General features: G+C 37.2%; 1 protein-coding gene across 12 annotated transcripts; it reads left to right on the top strand.

Annotated features, from left to right (window-relative positions):
* The first annotated feature begins 1,819 nt into the window (after positions 1-1,819).
* Positions 1,820-11,719, top strand: LOC148864550 (single-stranded DNA-binding protein, mitochondrial-like). Of its 12 annotated transcripts, none has more exons than XM_088977766.1 (10): positions 2,842-2,964; positions 3,105-3,260; positions 3,541-3,701; positions 3,836-4,005; positions 8,362-8,452; positions 8,774-8,958; positions 9,067-9,275; positions 9,349-9,449; positions 11,386-11,445; positions 11,554-11,719. In XM_088977766.1, exons 5-10 carry the CDS (start codon positions 8,380-8,382, stop codon positions 11,568-11,570), a joined length of 645 nt encoding a protein of 214 aa, XP_088833892.1. In that variant the 5' UTR covers positions 2,842-2,964; positions 3,105-3,260; positions 3,541-3,701; positions 3,836-4,005; positions 8,362-8,379; the 3' UTR covers positions 11,571-11,719. The 12 variants fall into 12 exon arrangements, with proteins under 12 accessions (XP_088833893.1, XP_088833897.1, XP_088833890.1 ...); XM_088977773.1 differs by lacking the exon at positions 2,842-2,964 and adding an exon at positions 8,662-8,705 and having other exon boundaries at positions 3,050-3,260; XM_088977767.1 differs by lacking the exons at positions 3,105-3,260; positions 3,541-3,701 and adding an exon at positions 1,820-2,683 and having other exon boundaries at positions 2,935-2,964.
* The last annotated feature ends 1,230 nt before the right edge of the window (positions 11,720-12,949 follow it).

Below are 12,949 nucleotides of genomic sequence, written 5' to 3'. Positions count from 1 at the left end.
CACTTAGGCAGCCTTGGATTGCCTCAACATTCCAAGACCTATTCTCTTGATCAATCAGTTCATTGACAAACTGAGGAGCCTCTGGTCTAGGATTTGTACCCATGACTCTAAAACTTACCACACCCGACAACCAGTTGTTTGCCAAAATGGAGATGTCTCTACCCTTGTTGATTAACCAACAGGCCCATTTAAGCATTATTCGACCCCAAGAGCTTTTAGTAGGCAACTTGTCCCTTAAAATGTTTTTTGTTTTTGAAATATTTGCTTTGGATGACATGGGCCCAGAGGCTATCCTCTTTGTTTGCTAGTCTCCTATCCAATTTAGTTAAGAGAGTCAGATTGAAACAACGTGGCTCACTAAAACCAAAGCCACCATTGCCTTTCTTTTTTGTTAAGGTATCTCAATATAACCAATGGATATTGTCTTTTTCATTCGAGTTCTTCCCCCACCAAAAGATCACTTTGGAATTTGTTAATTTCTTTACAAATTTTCTTTGGGAGTAGGAAATAGGACATGGAGTAAGCTGAAATAGTTATTACCACTGATTTCAAGATTACCTCCTTCCCCGCTTGGGTGAGATACTTCTCATTCCAGGCATTTGTTTTATTTTGCACCCTATATACCAAGTGGAGAGCATGTTTGTTTTAGACTTTCCAAAGAGAGTTAGCAGACCCAAATACTTGGAAGGGCTCCTTACAAGTTTTAACCTCAGGCTCTTAGCTATTATTTTCATGAATCTAGGGTGGGTTTTTAGACTGAAAAAAAAAAAAGGTTTTGCAAAGTTCACCTATTGTATCGAAGCCTGTTAATAGATTTGTATGGCTTCCACTAATTTACAAGCTTGTTTATTAATCGAGCCGAGCTTGAACCTAATAAAACATGGCTCGTGAGGCTCGCGAGCCGAGCTCCAATAACTACATACATACATACATAATATAAAATTATAGAAAATAATATATAAGAAAACTATTGTATATATATAATTTTATTTTTATATATAATAATAACTAATTATTATAATTATTAATTCTTAAATATTATATAAAAAAGTATTTATATATGTATATTTTTTATAAAACATTTTTTTGATGTTGAACTTGAGCCGAGTCGAGCTCGAGCTTACGAGTTTTTTACTCGAGCTGAGCTCGAACTCAAGCTCGATCCTCGTACTACCTTGGCAAGGCAAGCTCAATCCTCGTACTACCTTGGCAAGCCAAGCTCAATCCTCATACTACCTTGGCAAGCCAAGCTCAATCATCGCCCTATTATCAATAAAAATAATACTTTTAATAAAATTTATAAATATATTAAATTTATAAAAATAATATTAAATATGAGCAAAAATACTTTCTTCCTCTTGCAAACCATTCATCACCGCCCACCTCCGCAACTTCCGGCAATACCTCCTCCCACTTCCAACAACGCTCCACCCACCTCCGCCTCCACCTCTGCCCATTGCTGCCACCTTCGCCCACCTCCACCACCTTTTTATCAAAAGTTGAAGAAATGGTGATAAGGGCCCAAAAGTTGCCCTTATCGGCTATAATACCTTTAAATGTGTTAAAATACGAGTAGGAAAAGTGAATGATTCACATTTTGAACAAAAACAAAGAGTAATTAACATTTTGAAGAAATTGTGTTAAAAATGTGGAATTCACGAAAAGAAACACTTACCGGTTAAAAAACAACATTACAAACGAACGATAAGCAGAGAATGCGATTTGTCAGTGAAGTTCAGAAGAGGAAAATATATATATATATATATATATATATATATATATATATATATATATATATATATATATATATCAAGGAAGCATGAATAGATTAAAACAAACGCAATAGAGACAGATCTTGAAAAAAGTAGAAGGAAATCAAACAGACTTGATCAATAAAATATTGGAAAAATCGAAGGTTGGTAACAGAGAAAATCGAATTTGTTGCGAAGAAAAGCATAGTGAATCATATGTATCATTTCCGGTCCCTAGATTGAGAAGAGCGTAGAGCGAAGCGATCTGAAAATCGAGATCACTGGAATCAAGCATTCCTACAAGAGGAGGAATTGCTCCAAGCATAGCGAGCGTCGCTCTCGCCTCGGTATCTTCCTTTGCTAGCCTCCTAACATCCATGGCCGCTTCCTTCTGCTGCGATCCCTCCTGAAACTGTAACCTTTTGACACAAGCTTCCTCCTTGTCTCAACCTCCGCTTCATCCTCCAATCCCATCGTCTGCGACAAGTTCAAAAGCTCCGACAACCTCCCTGATCCGCCATTCTTCTTCAATTCCGGTTTCTACTGCGACTTCGACTGCTCTTGCTCCTGCTGCTTCGGTTTCTACATCTATAGCGGCGATGCAACACCAGAATCCATCTCGTGTCGTTGGCACAAAACACCACACACATCATCGTGTCCAAGAGCTTCTGACGAAATGCAGCTCCCCGAATCGTCGGCCATAGCCGAAAATTCCCTCCTCTGGCCCTCTCTAGAACCACAGATCCAACGTCGTTCGTTTGATACTTTGCCGTTTTCCGGCCACTTCTCTGGCATAGCTATTGGAGATTGCCTTACATTGCAGAGAGATGGAGAGAATAGAAAACAGAGAGAGAGAAATTTGTTTGCAAGGCGGAGGTGGCGGCGTTGGGGCGGAGGGAGGGCATTATCGGAGGCGGCAGCGCTAATGAATGGTGAAGAAAATGAACAGTATTTTTGTCCTAATTTAATATTATTTTTAAAAAATTAATATATTTTATAAATTTTATTAAAAATATTATTTTTATCGATATTACGGCACAAAAATTGCCCTCAGCTATAACTCAATTTTGCAGTTTTTTTTGTTTATACTTATTTCATTTTTTTCTACCAAAACTATCCCCAATAAGTTTTTATAATACCACTAATGCCTCGGGTTTGACCCATTGGCACAATCTTCTCCCAGCGGCGGCGGCTTCTCCTGGCGAACACTGAGGTACGATTTCTTTCACAGCAGATTGTTCCCTTTCGTTCACTGCGATTTCTACCCTTCTCCTTCATCTTCTCACTGCGATTTTTAGTCTTCTATTCTTCTTCTTCATCCTCTCACTGAACGAGTGGCGGGAATCGTTCCAGCGGCGGCGATCTATTACTAGCGGTGGAAATCGCAGCAGCTTGGTGTTTCAGATCAATCGTTATTTTCGTTTTTGAACTCCCAGATGTTTTGTTTGAGAATCAGAAAAGGGACGAATAGCATGTTTTGACTCCCAGATTTTTGTTTCAGATCGATCGGTATTTTGTCCTGCTTCCCTGTTAATGTTCAGGATGAATTTTCTTTTCAGGTCGATCGGTATTTTGTCATTAACAACATGAACGAAAGTTATTAAAATGTTAATAAGAAACCTCTGTTTTCTTATCGTTTTGTCCTCAACAACATGATCGTTTTTGGACTCCCAGATGAATTTTCTTTTCAGAACGGTCGATCCCTTTGTTTTCTTCATACTGTCTCTATGATCATAAGAAACCAGTCTGCAACATGGTAGAAGAAAGTTATTAAAATGTTAATGAACAGGATGGAAGTAGTCGAACAGGCTCCTTGACTATACCACCAAGAACATGCAGTATTGGAGTGAAGCTAAGAGATCGTTTCAGATGTTAACTGGGTTCTATTATGCCTCAGTTTTTCTGGCATAATCGGATTAAGGGACATAGACGTTATTGGATATTCATATGGTACAAATTAGAGCTGTTAATAGGATATGAATTTGTATTTTTAACACTGCTTCATTCTCTAGTTGAAGTTTTGCTTGTTTCTCTAGTCTTGTAGTGTTTGCAAGCATTACTCTTTCGTTTGTGACTTACTGCAGATAGAATTGTGACACATTGAAGAAACATAAATCAGACGAGGAGAACAGGATCAATGAAGAGGCTAGTGGCTTTAGGCCCTATACTTTAGCATGGTCCTGAGTCCCGGGAATTGACTTGCTTACACCTATTTGGCAACAAGAATATCAGCTATTTTTGGAAGCACTGTTAGGTATGGATATAAGGAGCTACAACAAGAAAACTATGATTTTGACTTTGGAGGACAAATTAACATCTGGGATTGCCCAGTTTGTAGAAATGGAGGAAAAATGGATGAATTAACTAAACCATGTTCCAAGTTCAGTATATCAAATATACTTGACTTTCTGGAAGTTGGTATGATTTACCATAATTAGCCTGTATAGGAAGATCCATTCCATGGCGTACCCTGTCACAGAGTTCCATCCTGACTTGTCAAAAGGAATGAACACAAAGTCCCAAGCAACACTGTCATCCAGAATGATTACAGCTGAAAGATTACTTCTCCGATTCCAAACTGTTGTTTGCATTCACTGACCATAAATGCTTCGAGCTTCTCAGAATAAATGGTTTTCATCATCTTTGGATTCTTATATCTGTCTGACATCTCTTGACTCCTATGGCCTGAATATACATTTTGTCAAGATGCTTGCCATTGAGTTTTTTATCTGCATAGCACCCCTTTTGAATACATTTTGTTTTTATGGATCGCCCCTTTGAATACATGTAAGAAAAGAAAAGTAAAGACCGTTTAAAGAGAATAAACACCTGCGAGTTGATCCAGAAAAAAGTTTAAAGGCAGATTATGCATCTCCCCTCATGTCTGTCCTCTTTGCCTTGGCGATGGGGAGACAACTGATCACATCCTTCTCCATTGCCCGGTCACTAGGAAGATTTGGTGCTTCTTCCTAAACCTAGTTGGTTACAGCTGGGTGTTCCAGAAATCCTACACTCCTCTCCAAGATCTGAGTGGACTATGAGATAGTCTCTTAGAGAAGAAGAAGGAGAAATGACTCTAAACTTTGATGGTAGAGCCCAAGGATCCACAGGTCAAGCAGGAATTGGAGGTGTATTCCAAGGGGAAAGGGGGAATACTTGCTGGGCTTACAGTGGTCAGAGGGCAGATGCCACAAAGGCAGAGGTCCTGGCTGCACTCACAGGAATTCGCCTTGCCAAATGGCTAGGTTTATCCTCTTTAGCCATTAAAGGGGATTCTGCAAATACTATAGCTTGGTTACAGGAGAGGGAGTGCACTGGAGACTAGCCCACTTCTTAGCTGAAGCTAGGGATATCTTAGTCTTTATGAATGTGAAGCTGGTCTAGATTCCTAGGGAGCAGAATTCTGTTGCTGATAGCCTAGCAAAATCAGGGGTCTCTAGAGATTTCTTGTTTAGTGACAGTTGTTTGCCTTTGTAATTCTGCCAAGCCACTCTTGGCTTCAGTACATCCTCTCATGTACTCATGGTTTTTCTTCTTCAATAAAAAGTTAACTTTGCTTCAAAAAAAGAAAAGTAAAGACAAATACATCATTTGTCTATATTGGGATCTTCTATAGTAGAAATGAATCCTAGAGGTGTGGATTCTGTTTAGGCTCCATGAACATGAAAGTAAGTTCTTTTAGCATATGGAAATAGAAATACTGAACACCTAAAGGAATAGTTCCTTTTGATGTAGCTAATGGGCTACAGTCTATTGTTTTTACATGCCCATAAAGGGTTCAGATTCAAACAAATTCAATAACATTTATTCAAGTAATATCTACAGAATGGGTCCTTTTGCTTGGTTCAGAAATGAAGGTTTGAGTGGAATTTCTGTAGAAATGGCTGCAATGCTAATTTTTGCAACAGTTGGAGGTTAAGTAGCCACAAATACATAGTGCAATTTTATGATTGAATTATTTGAACTCGTATCCTGGTGCTTGAGAACATTATATTAGTTTTGATATCATGTACTGTAGATAACTTAGTATCTGATCTCAAAAATCAAATAAAGTGGTTGGGTAGTTTATAGGATTATATACTGCCGACTCTGGTGCCGTAGACTCAATGTTAGAAAGAAAACTAATGAATTAGTATTCTGGCTTCTGACTTTTGTTAAAGAGAAGTTATCAAGTAACAATTCACAAATCACAACCTCCAAACCACATGAAGTATCATCAGCTGCAAAATAAGTATAAAGTATGATGAGCCATCAGTACATCACTTACAAATCAACTCCCAACTCAACTCAACTTTAACCCCAACTATTTGTAGTTGGTTTACACAAATCCTGCCTCGTCATTGTGAAGAGCCATGTTTTTTGTCTAATACATCACTCACAAATCACAATTTCAGAATTCACAGTTCAAATAAATTACATAACATTAATATATGTAATCGGTTCATCTCATTTGCAAAGGATAGAAATGAATCAAAGCAATTAACAAGCATCTTCTTTCAAAGAGGTGAACCGTGCAAATGAGATGTTAATTGCTTTGATTCATTTCTATCCTTTGCAAATGAGATGAACTGATTGCATATATTAATGTTATGTAATTTACATGAACTGTGAATTTTGAAATTATGATTTGTGAGTGATGTAGTTGACAGAAAACATGACTCTTCACAATGGTGAGATAGGATTTGTGTAAACCGACTACAAATAGCTAGGGTTGAAGCTGAGTTGAGTTGGGAGTTGATTTGTAAGTGATGTACTAATGGATCGTCATACTTTATACTTATATTGTGGCTAATGATATATGATGTGGTTTGAAGGTTGTGATTTGTGAATTGTTACTCGATAACTTCTCTTTCAAAAACAAAAAAAGGAAAAAAGATTTGTTACTTGATAACTTGGTTTTTGAAATTAAAGCTTACAGATAGTAATCATTGCATCATGGTTTGATTGTAAGTTTTTATATTTGGAGCTAGTTGTGACTCTTCTTTTGCAAGGAGAGTAGCTCTTTGAGCAGCAGTGCTCTCAAATGCAGCTGCAATCCTATCCAAATTCTTACCAATCCTTGCAGTCCCTGTCATCTTCTGTCACCGAGAGGATGAACTGGTATAATTGGACTCCACAATATTGCTCCTTCACGTTGCAGTGGGAGTTGATTCGTGTTGTTGATCATCATTCATAAAATACTCAGTGCTATCAACTTGTGGTTCTCCTTCATGGCCGAAGCTATCAAACATGGTGTCATCAACATGAGGTGGTTGTGTCATTGGCACCACTTCCGGTAGTACTCCCTCATTTGGTGACCAATTGTTACTTGATAACTTCTCTTTCAAAAACAAAAAAACTTGGATTTTGAAATTAAAGCTTATGGATAGTAACCATTGCATCATGCCTTGATTGTAAGTTTTATATTTGAAGTTGAGCCTGACGTTTTTATTATTATAGAGCTTGCAAATATAAATATTTTCTAATTTCTGCTAATTTTTCTATTTTAGGTTATCTACTACATGTTATTTTATTTTAATTATTTACTACTTTAAAACATTCAAACCAATATTGACCCAGACAGTTTGACAATTCAATAGGCCACATGGAAGCAAGATCGCTTCTGCTTTACCTAAAACCTAGTAGTGTTAGAAGCTAAAAAATCTTTGGCTTTGTCAATGATCTGTTGACCATTTTGTTAAACAGTGAATTGTTCAACCCACTTTCATGGTTTGGCGGTTCATGTTGTTCCTTCTTTTTAATTTTAAAATGGCTAAACTAGTCAGTCAAATAGCTGGCCAGAGAGAGAGAGAGAGAGAAAGAGAGAGGCCAGAGGTGGATGAAACAGGGGAGAAAGAACGGAGGGAGGGAGGGAGGGAGGATTTTTTTAGTGGTTTTGCAACTACCAATACTCCTATCTAAGGGCTAGTTTTTTTCTTTATTTTTTTCTCAGTTTGATCTGTCCAAAGTCCACACTTGGAGGTCTAGCCTAGTAACTGGGTGGGCTTTTTTCTTTTGTAAACAAGGCTGATCATTACTTGGTAAAACGCTAAAATCTCAAGCTGACTAGTGTGAGGGTGTGGCTGGGTCCGAGTTCGAGAATGAGAATGGCCACTTCATGCAAGAAAATGTTGAAGGAAGATACATTTGCATCCACTTCATCCCCCCAATCCCTGGATAGCCATGAGCAATATTGGGGAATAGCCCTTTAAACAAGACTGGCCGTGTTTAGGTGTAAGGCTCCATGTATACCAGTTAGCTAGTCATTTATCCATGCAAAGTACAGAGATGAGTTGCATAGAATGGAAAGATGGAAGAAATCTACTTAGAGAAGACTGTAAGTTTAATGTGAAGTAGGACTAAACTAACTTTTGTGTGCTATTTAATTGGAGAATCTTAGAAAGATTATGGTGTGGATTTTTGTAGAAGATTAGGATGGATGGGGCATGGTATGATCCACAAGCTGAGCATATTGCTACTTTGCTAGCTTTGAAAACTCTTTTTGTTTCTTTCAAATGTGAAGTAAAACCCTTATTCTTTCCCCCTCCTCCTCCTCCTCCTCCTCCCCCCCTATGTGTTTCTTATTTCTTCATAAACATTAGAAAATAATAATTTCTTTATTTTCTTGTAGATTTTGAAAGAAGAAAAGATGAGCTTGATTTCTGTCAGATTTGTCAATTATTTAAGAGTAAAAGCTCCCGCAATATTGCCGTCTACACTTGGTATCTTCCCTCTTCTCTCTCGGTGCACAGGAACACCTTTTGCTACATTATCTGATATAACCTTGAAGTTCAAGCTACTTTGCTACTTTGGTTTTTGAGTGTATCCAATGGTTACAAAGATGAAAATTTGCATTCAAAAACCATTTAAACTTGATATTGTTGGGAGTTGTTAAATTGATTAGCTTCCATGTCTTAACACGGCCATGCAGGTGGTGCTGTCGATCTCTGGGCCCAATAGAACCCAGGCTCAACAGTGGGTGTTCTAGAAATTCTGTTATTTGGTATTCTTTTTGTTGTCTTAATTGAATTAATGTTAATTAGGCATGCAAAAGAATATGAAGATGTGGCACTCAATCATGTCATTCGATAAAGGTGGCAACTTTGATGATGGTGGTGGAGAAAACAATGCAGACCTAGAGGATAATGATTTTATTCCTTATAAACAGGATTTAGAACCACAAGGTGTGGATCCTAAAAGAGGTTGGGATTTCAGAGGGGTACACAAGGTATTTATTTCCATTCCTGACTATGTAAATTGCTTCTATACTTGAAATTTTCTTTGTTGGTGATATCCTATGTTTTTTGTGTGCAAACATTGTTGATTATCATCTTAGGCAATTATTTGTGGAAAAATTGGACAAGCTCCTGTTCAAAAAATTTTGAGGAATGGAAAGACTGTGACCATCTTTACAGTTGGAACTGGGGGCATGTATGACCAGAGAATGGTAAAAGCAGACAACTTGCCAAAACCAGCTCAGTGGCATCGAATTGCTGTGCATAATGAACAACTTGGGGCATATTCTGTTCAAAAACTAGTTAAGAAGTATGCAATATTGAAAATTGTTTTTCTTTGTTGTTTATTATTTGATTTCTGATGTATGGTATTTCTGTTACAGCTCTCCAGTTTTTGTTGAAGGTGACATTGAAACTAGAGTTTACAATGACAGCATCAGTGGTCAAGTAAAAAACATTCCTGAGATTTGTGTGCGTCGTGATGGTATGTTTAATATTAGCACATTATGTTTTCGTTTCTGTCATGTAAGAAGATAAAGTCAGTCAGAAAGCCCTTATCCTGTGATTTTTGATGGAGTTTTCTTGCTTTTCTCCCAAGTAGGTTCTTTCTTGACATTCAAATTTATGTTCTTAACTCAACTAAGCCTTGCCCCAACCATATGGGGTCGATTGCATGAATTCTGTTCTACCATTCTATTCTGTTCAGTGCTAGATCCATAAACTTGTAAGATCATTTCACATTACTTCAGCCCATGTTCTTTTTGGTTTGCCCCTGTCCATAAACTTGTAAGATCATTTCTTCTCATTGGTGCTGTAGGTGGTCTTCTTTGCAACCCATCAACATGTGTTCGGTTCTGACAGTCTTATTCAGGGAGACTTTTGCATATAACTGTCCATTGTCTCTTATTTATTTGACATAAAGGCACAGTTTGGAAAGAATACAAATACAAATATGTAAAGTGCAAATCAGTGTTTTAAAAGCATGCCTCTAGGCGAGCCGCTCCCAAAATGCCCTAAGGCGTATGCAAGAGGCGTTGACCCCTCTGAGGCGTATGCCTCATGCGCTTTTTTCATGAGGCGTGCTAGAGGCGTAGGCCTCATGCGCCTCATGCACACCTCATATAAAAAGACTAAAAAAAAGAAAAAAAGGTAACGGAAGGAAAAGAAAAGAAAGGGAAGGGAAGGAAAAAGAAAGAAAGAGAAAAAAAAAGTGAAAAGGAAAGGGAAGGGAAGAAAAGATAAGGGGAAAGAAAGTGGTCTGCCCTTGACCCCTTTGGCTGGGGGAGCTTCGCCCCCCAGAACCCCCCCCCCCCCCGAATGTCCCTATTCCCCCTTTTAATGCAGCTCAATTTTTTTTTTTTGTTTTTTTTTTGTGCATGTTTTAGGGGGGGGTCTTACTTCGCTTATTGCCTCCGCTTCGACAAGACCCCCCTTTCAACTAGTGCTGTGCATCTTTATTCTTTTTAATATAAAAGATTTTTATTACAAATAAAGAAAAAGTAAGATCCCCCCTTCCTCTTCCTTCTTCCTCTTGACCCCCCTCCTCTTAAGGAGGCTTACGCCTCTTATGTTCTAAACTATGCCTCGTGCCTCTAGGTAGTGGAATGCCTCGCGTCACGCCTCCACGTTTTAAAACATTGGTGCAAATACATGCAGAATAATACAAAATACAAGGTTTTGCACTCTACATGTTTGTATTTGTATTCCTTCCAAACTGAGCCAAATGAACATCTAAGTAATAATTTTTTTTTGATCAGCAACATCTAAGTAATAATTACTGACCTTTTTATTATAGTATGATGCTAGCTTATAGGGATAAACTTTTTAGGTTTATTTATGCGTCTCTGTGGGTATGTGCTGATATAATACACATGACATGAACTTTTTACTAGTGATATTATTTTATGGATGTGTCCCAGAATCCATTTTTTTAATATTGTCAAGTCAGATTCTTGGACACGTGTTAGATTCTGCGCCCGTTTGGGAGGGCTGAAGTGCAGCAACTTTTCATAATTTGTAACCCTAGCTGTTTTATGTTTGAAAAACACAATCTACATCCCCCTCATAGGGCTCAAAGTTTAAACTTAAATCTGGTTAGATGAATATCTCAAATGCCAAGTGACTGAAGACTCATTAGCTACCTGGATGTAGTATCTTTCTTGGGGATGTAAGTACTTAAATCTGAAAATCTCCAATTTCCATTCTCTACCCCATTCTCTTACCATATCAATAAGGAGGATGCTGTATTATTATTATTTTTCTATTATTCATGTTTTTGTGAGTCCTTGGTGTTAGTAGTTGCTAGATCCATGTTTAATTCACTAGATTGTAGAAGCTTGAATCTTGTTTTAAAATCATACTTCAGTTGTTGGATTCAGCAAGATTTTCTAAACTTGTTTCCTTTCAATTACTACTTGTAGGAAAGGTACGTTTGATCAAAACAGGAGAAGATGTTGGGAATATCTCCCTTGATGATCTGAGTAAGTCCTCTCCCCATATGATTTTTATTTGTACCAATAATATCCTACTAGTGTTTAGTAATTTTTGTTATTTATATCTCTATTTTAAAGCACTCATATTTTTGGCAGAGGATGGATTATTCTAGCAAGAGCAGAATAGGACATTATGGAGAGCTTATTCTTGTGAAATTAAGAATGGTTTTTTGGCTGCAGCAAAACTAATTAGGGGTTGAAACATAAAAGTTTTGTAAGAATATTGTTTTAGTTGGTTGGTTCTGAAACATTGGTTTTTCAACCGTGTGAGTGCCAAGCTAGTATGCAATTGTCACGTAGTGGAAGTTCTGGTACTTGTGGGGTTCTATACCAATCTCACGATTCCTGATGATGTGATTACCCAGGTAAGCATTGCATAGGATCTTGTGTCATGGTAGGCAGCTGTTGATAGAAACCTTAGATTTTCCATTACTGATGATAAATTTTGATGAGCATGGCCTAAAGTTACTTTGTTTATTAATGGGATAGCATGAATTGACGAAACTAATGAAGGATTAAATGCTAAATTAGGTTTACTAACTATTATCAGAAACAAGGGGTTTTAAAACAACTCAAAGAAGGGGGGGGGGTTAAAATAAGTAGGGATAAATAGAATATATGCAATATAAATATATAAATATCATTTAAAAAAAATGTAAATATATAAATATAATACTGATAGGAATGCAAATCAGGGTACATTTAGGATTTGAGACTAAGAGATAGCTCAGTGTGGTCTCAGAGACAATTGGTGCAAGTGGGTGATTGGCTCATCAGGAACTGCCATTACTGACAGTGGTAGATTTCTTTCTAGCTTTGAATAGTTTTCAAGGCGCCAAGGTGAGGCTAGGCGACTGGGAGGCGCCTTGTCACCTAGTCGCCTAGGTGGTGGATTTTTTATGTTGAAAATATAGATCCTAGGGTAGTTCCCTAGGTACCATAACCATATTTCTTTAATAATTATTCATGATTTTCATAAAAAAAGTATAAATTTCATATTAAGGTAATAGAAAATCAACATATTCATGAGAAGAAAAGGAAGAAGGAAAATAAAATTCAAAAAATATAGGGGCTGAACCCTTATTTTTGTTATAGGAAAAGAAGAAAATAAAAAGTATTGGTAGAAGAAGAAGAAGAAGAAGAAGAAGAAAAAAAAGAATATATGGAAGAGGAAAATGTGATGATTAGATAAAATTTTAAGTTCTTCCTTATTAGTTCAGGTTTTTAAGTCTTTGAGGGTTCAATACAGCATTTAGCAATGTTTATTTTGATTAAACCCTAATAAATAAGAAAATAATAAAAAGAAATTAGTATATAAACACACAAAATGATTATTTTAGTTTAATAATGTCTATTTTATAATTTTAATCTCAAAAAAAAAATGAATAAAAAAGTATTTTATAGTAGGAAGTAGAAAACTGCTTGGCGATTAGGCGAGGCGAGCCTCAAAGGGTGCCTTGTCGCCTAGGCGTCACCTTGACAACTATGCAGC

Source organism: Nelumbo lutea, chromosome 3 (assembly GCF_056320005.1).
Source record: "Nelumbo lutea isolate HS-2025 chromosome 3, American lotus-T2T, whole genome shotgun sequence".
In the NCBI taxonomy this organism is placed as follows: domain Eukaryota; kingdom Viridiplantae; phylum Streptophyta; class Magnoliopsida; order Proteales; family Nelumbonaceae; genus Nelumbo; species Nelumbo lutea.
Note: the sequence above shows the minus strand (reverse complement) of the source record. Positions and strands in the feature narration are given on the sequence as shown.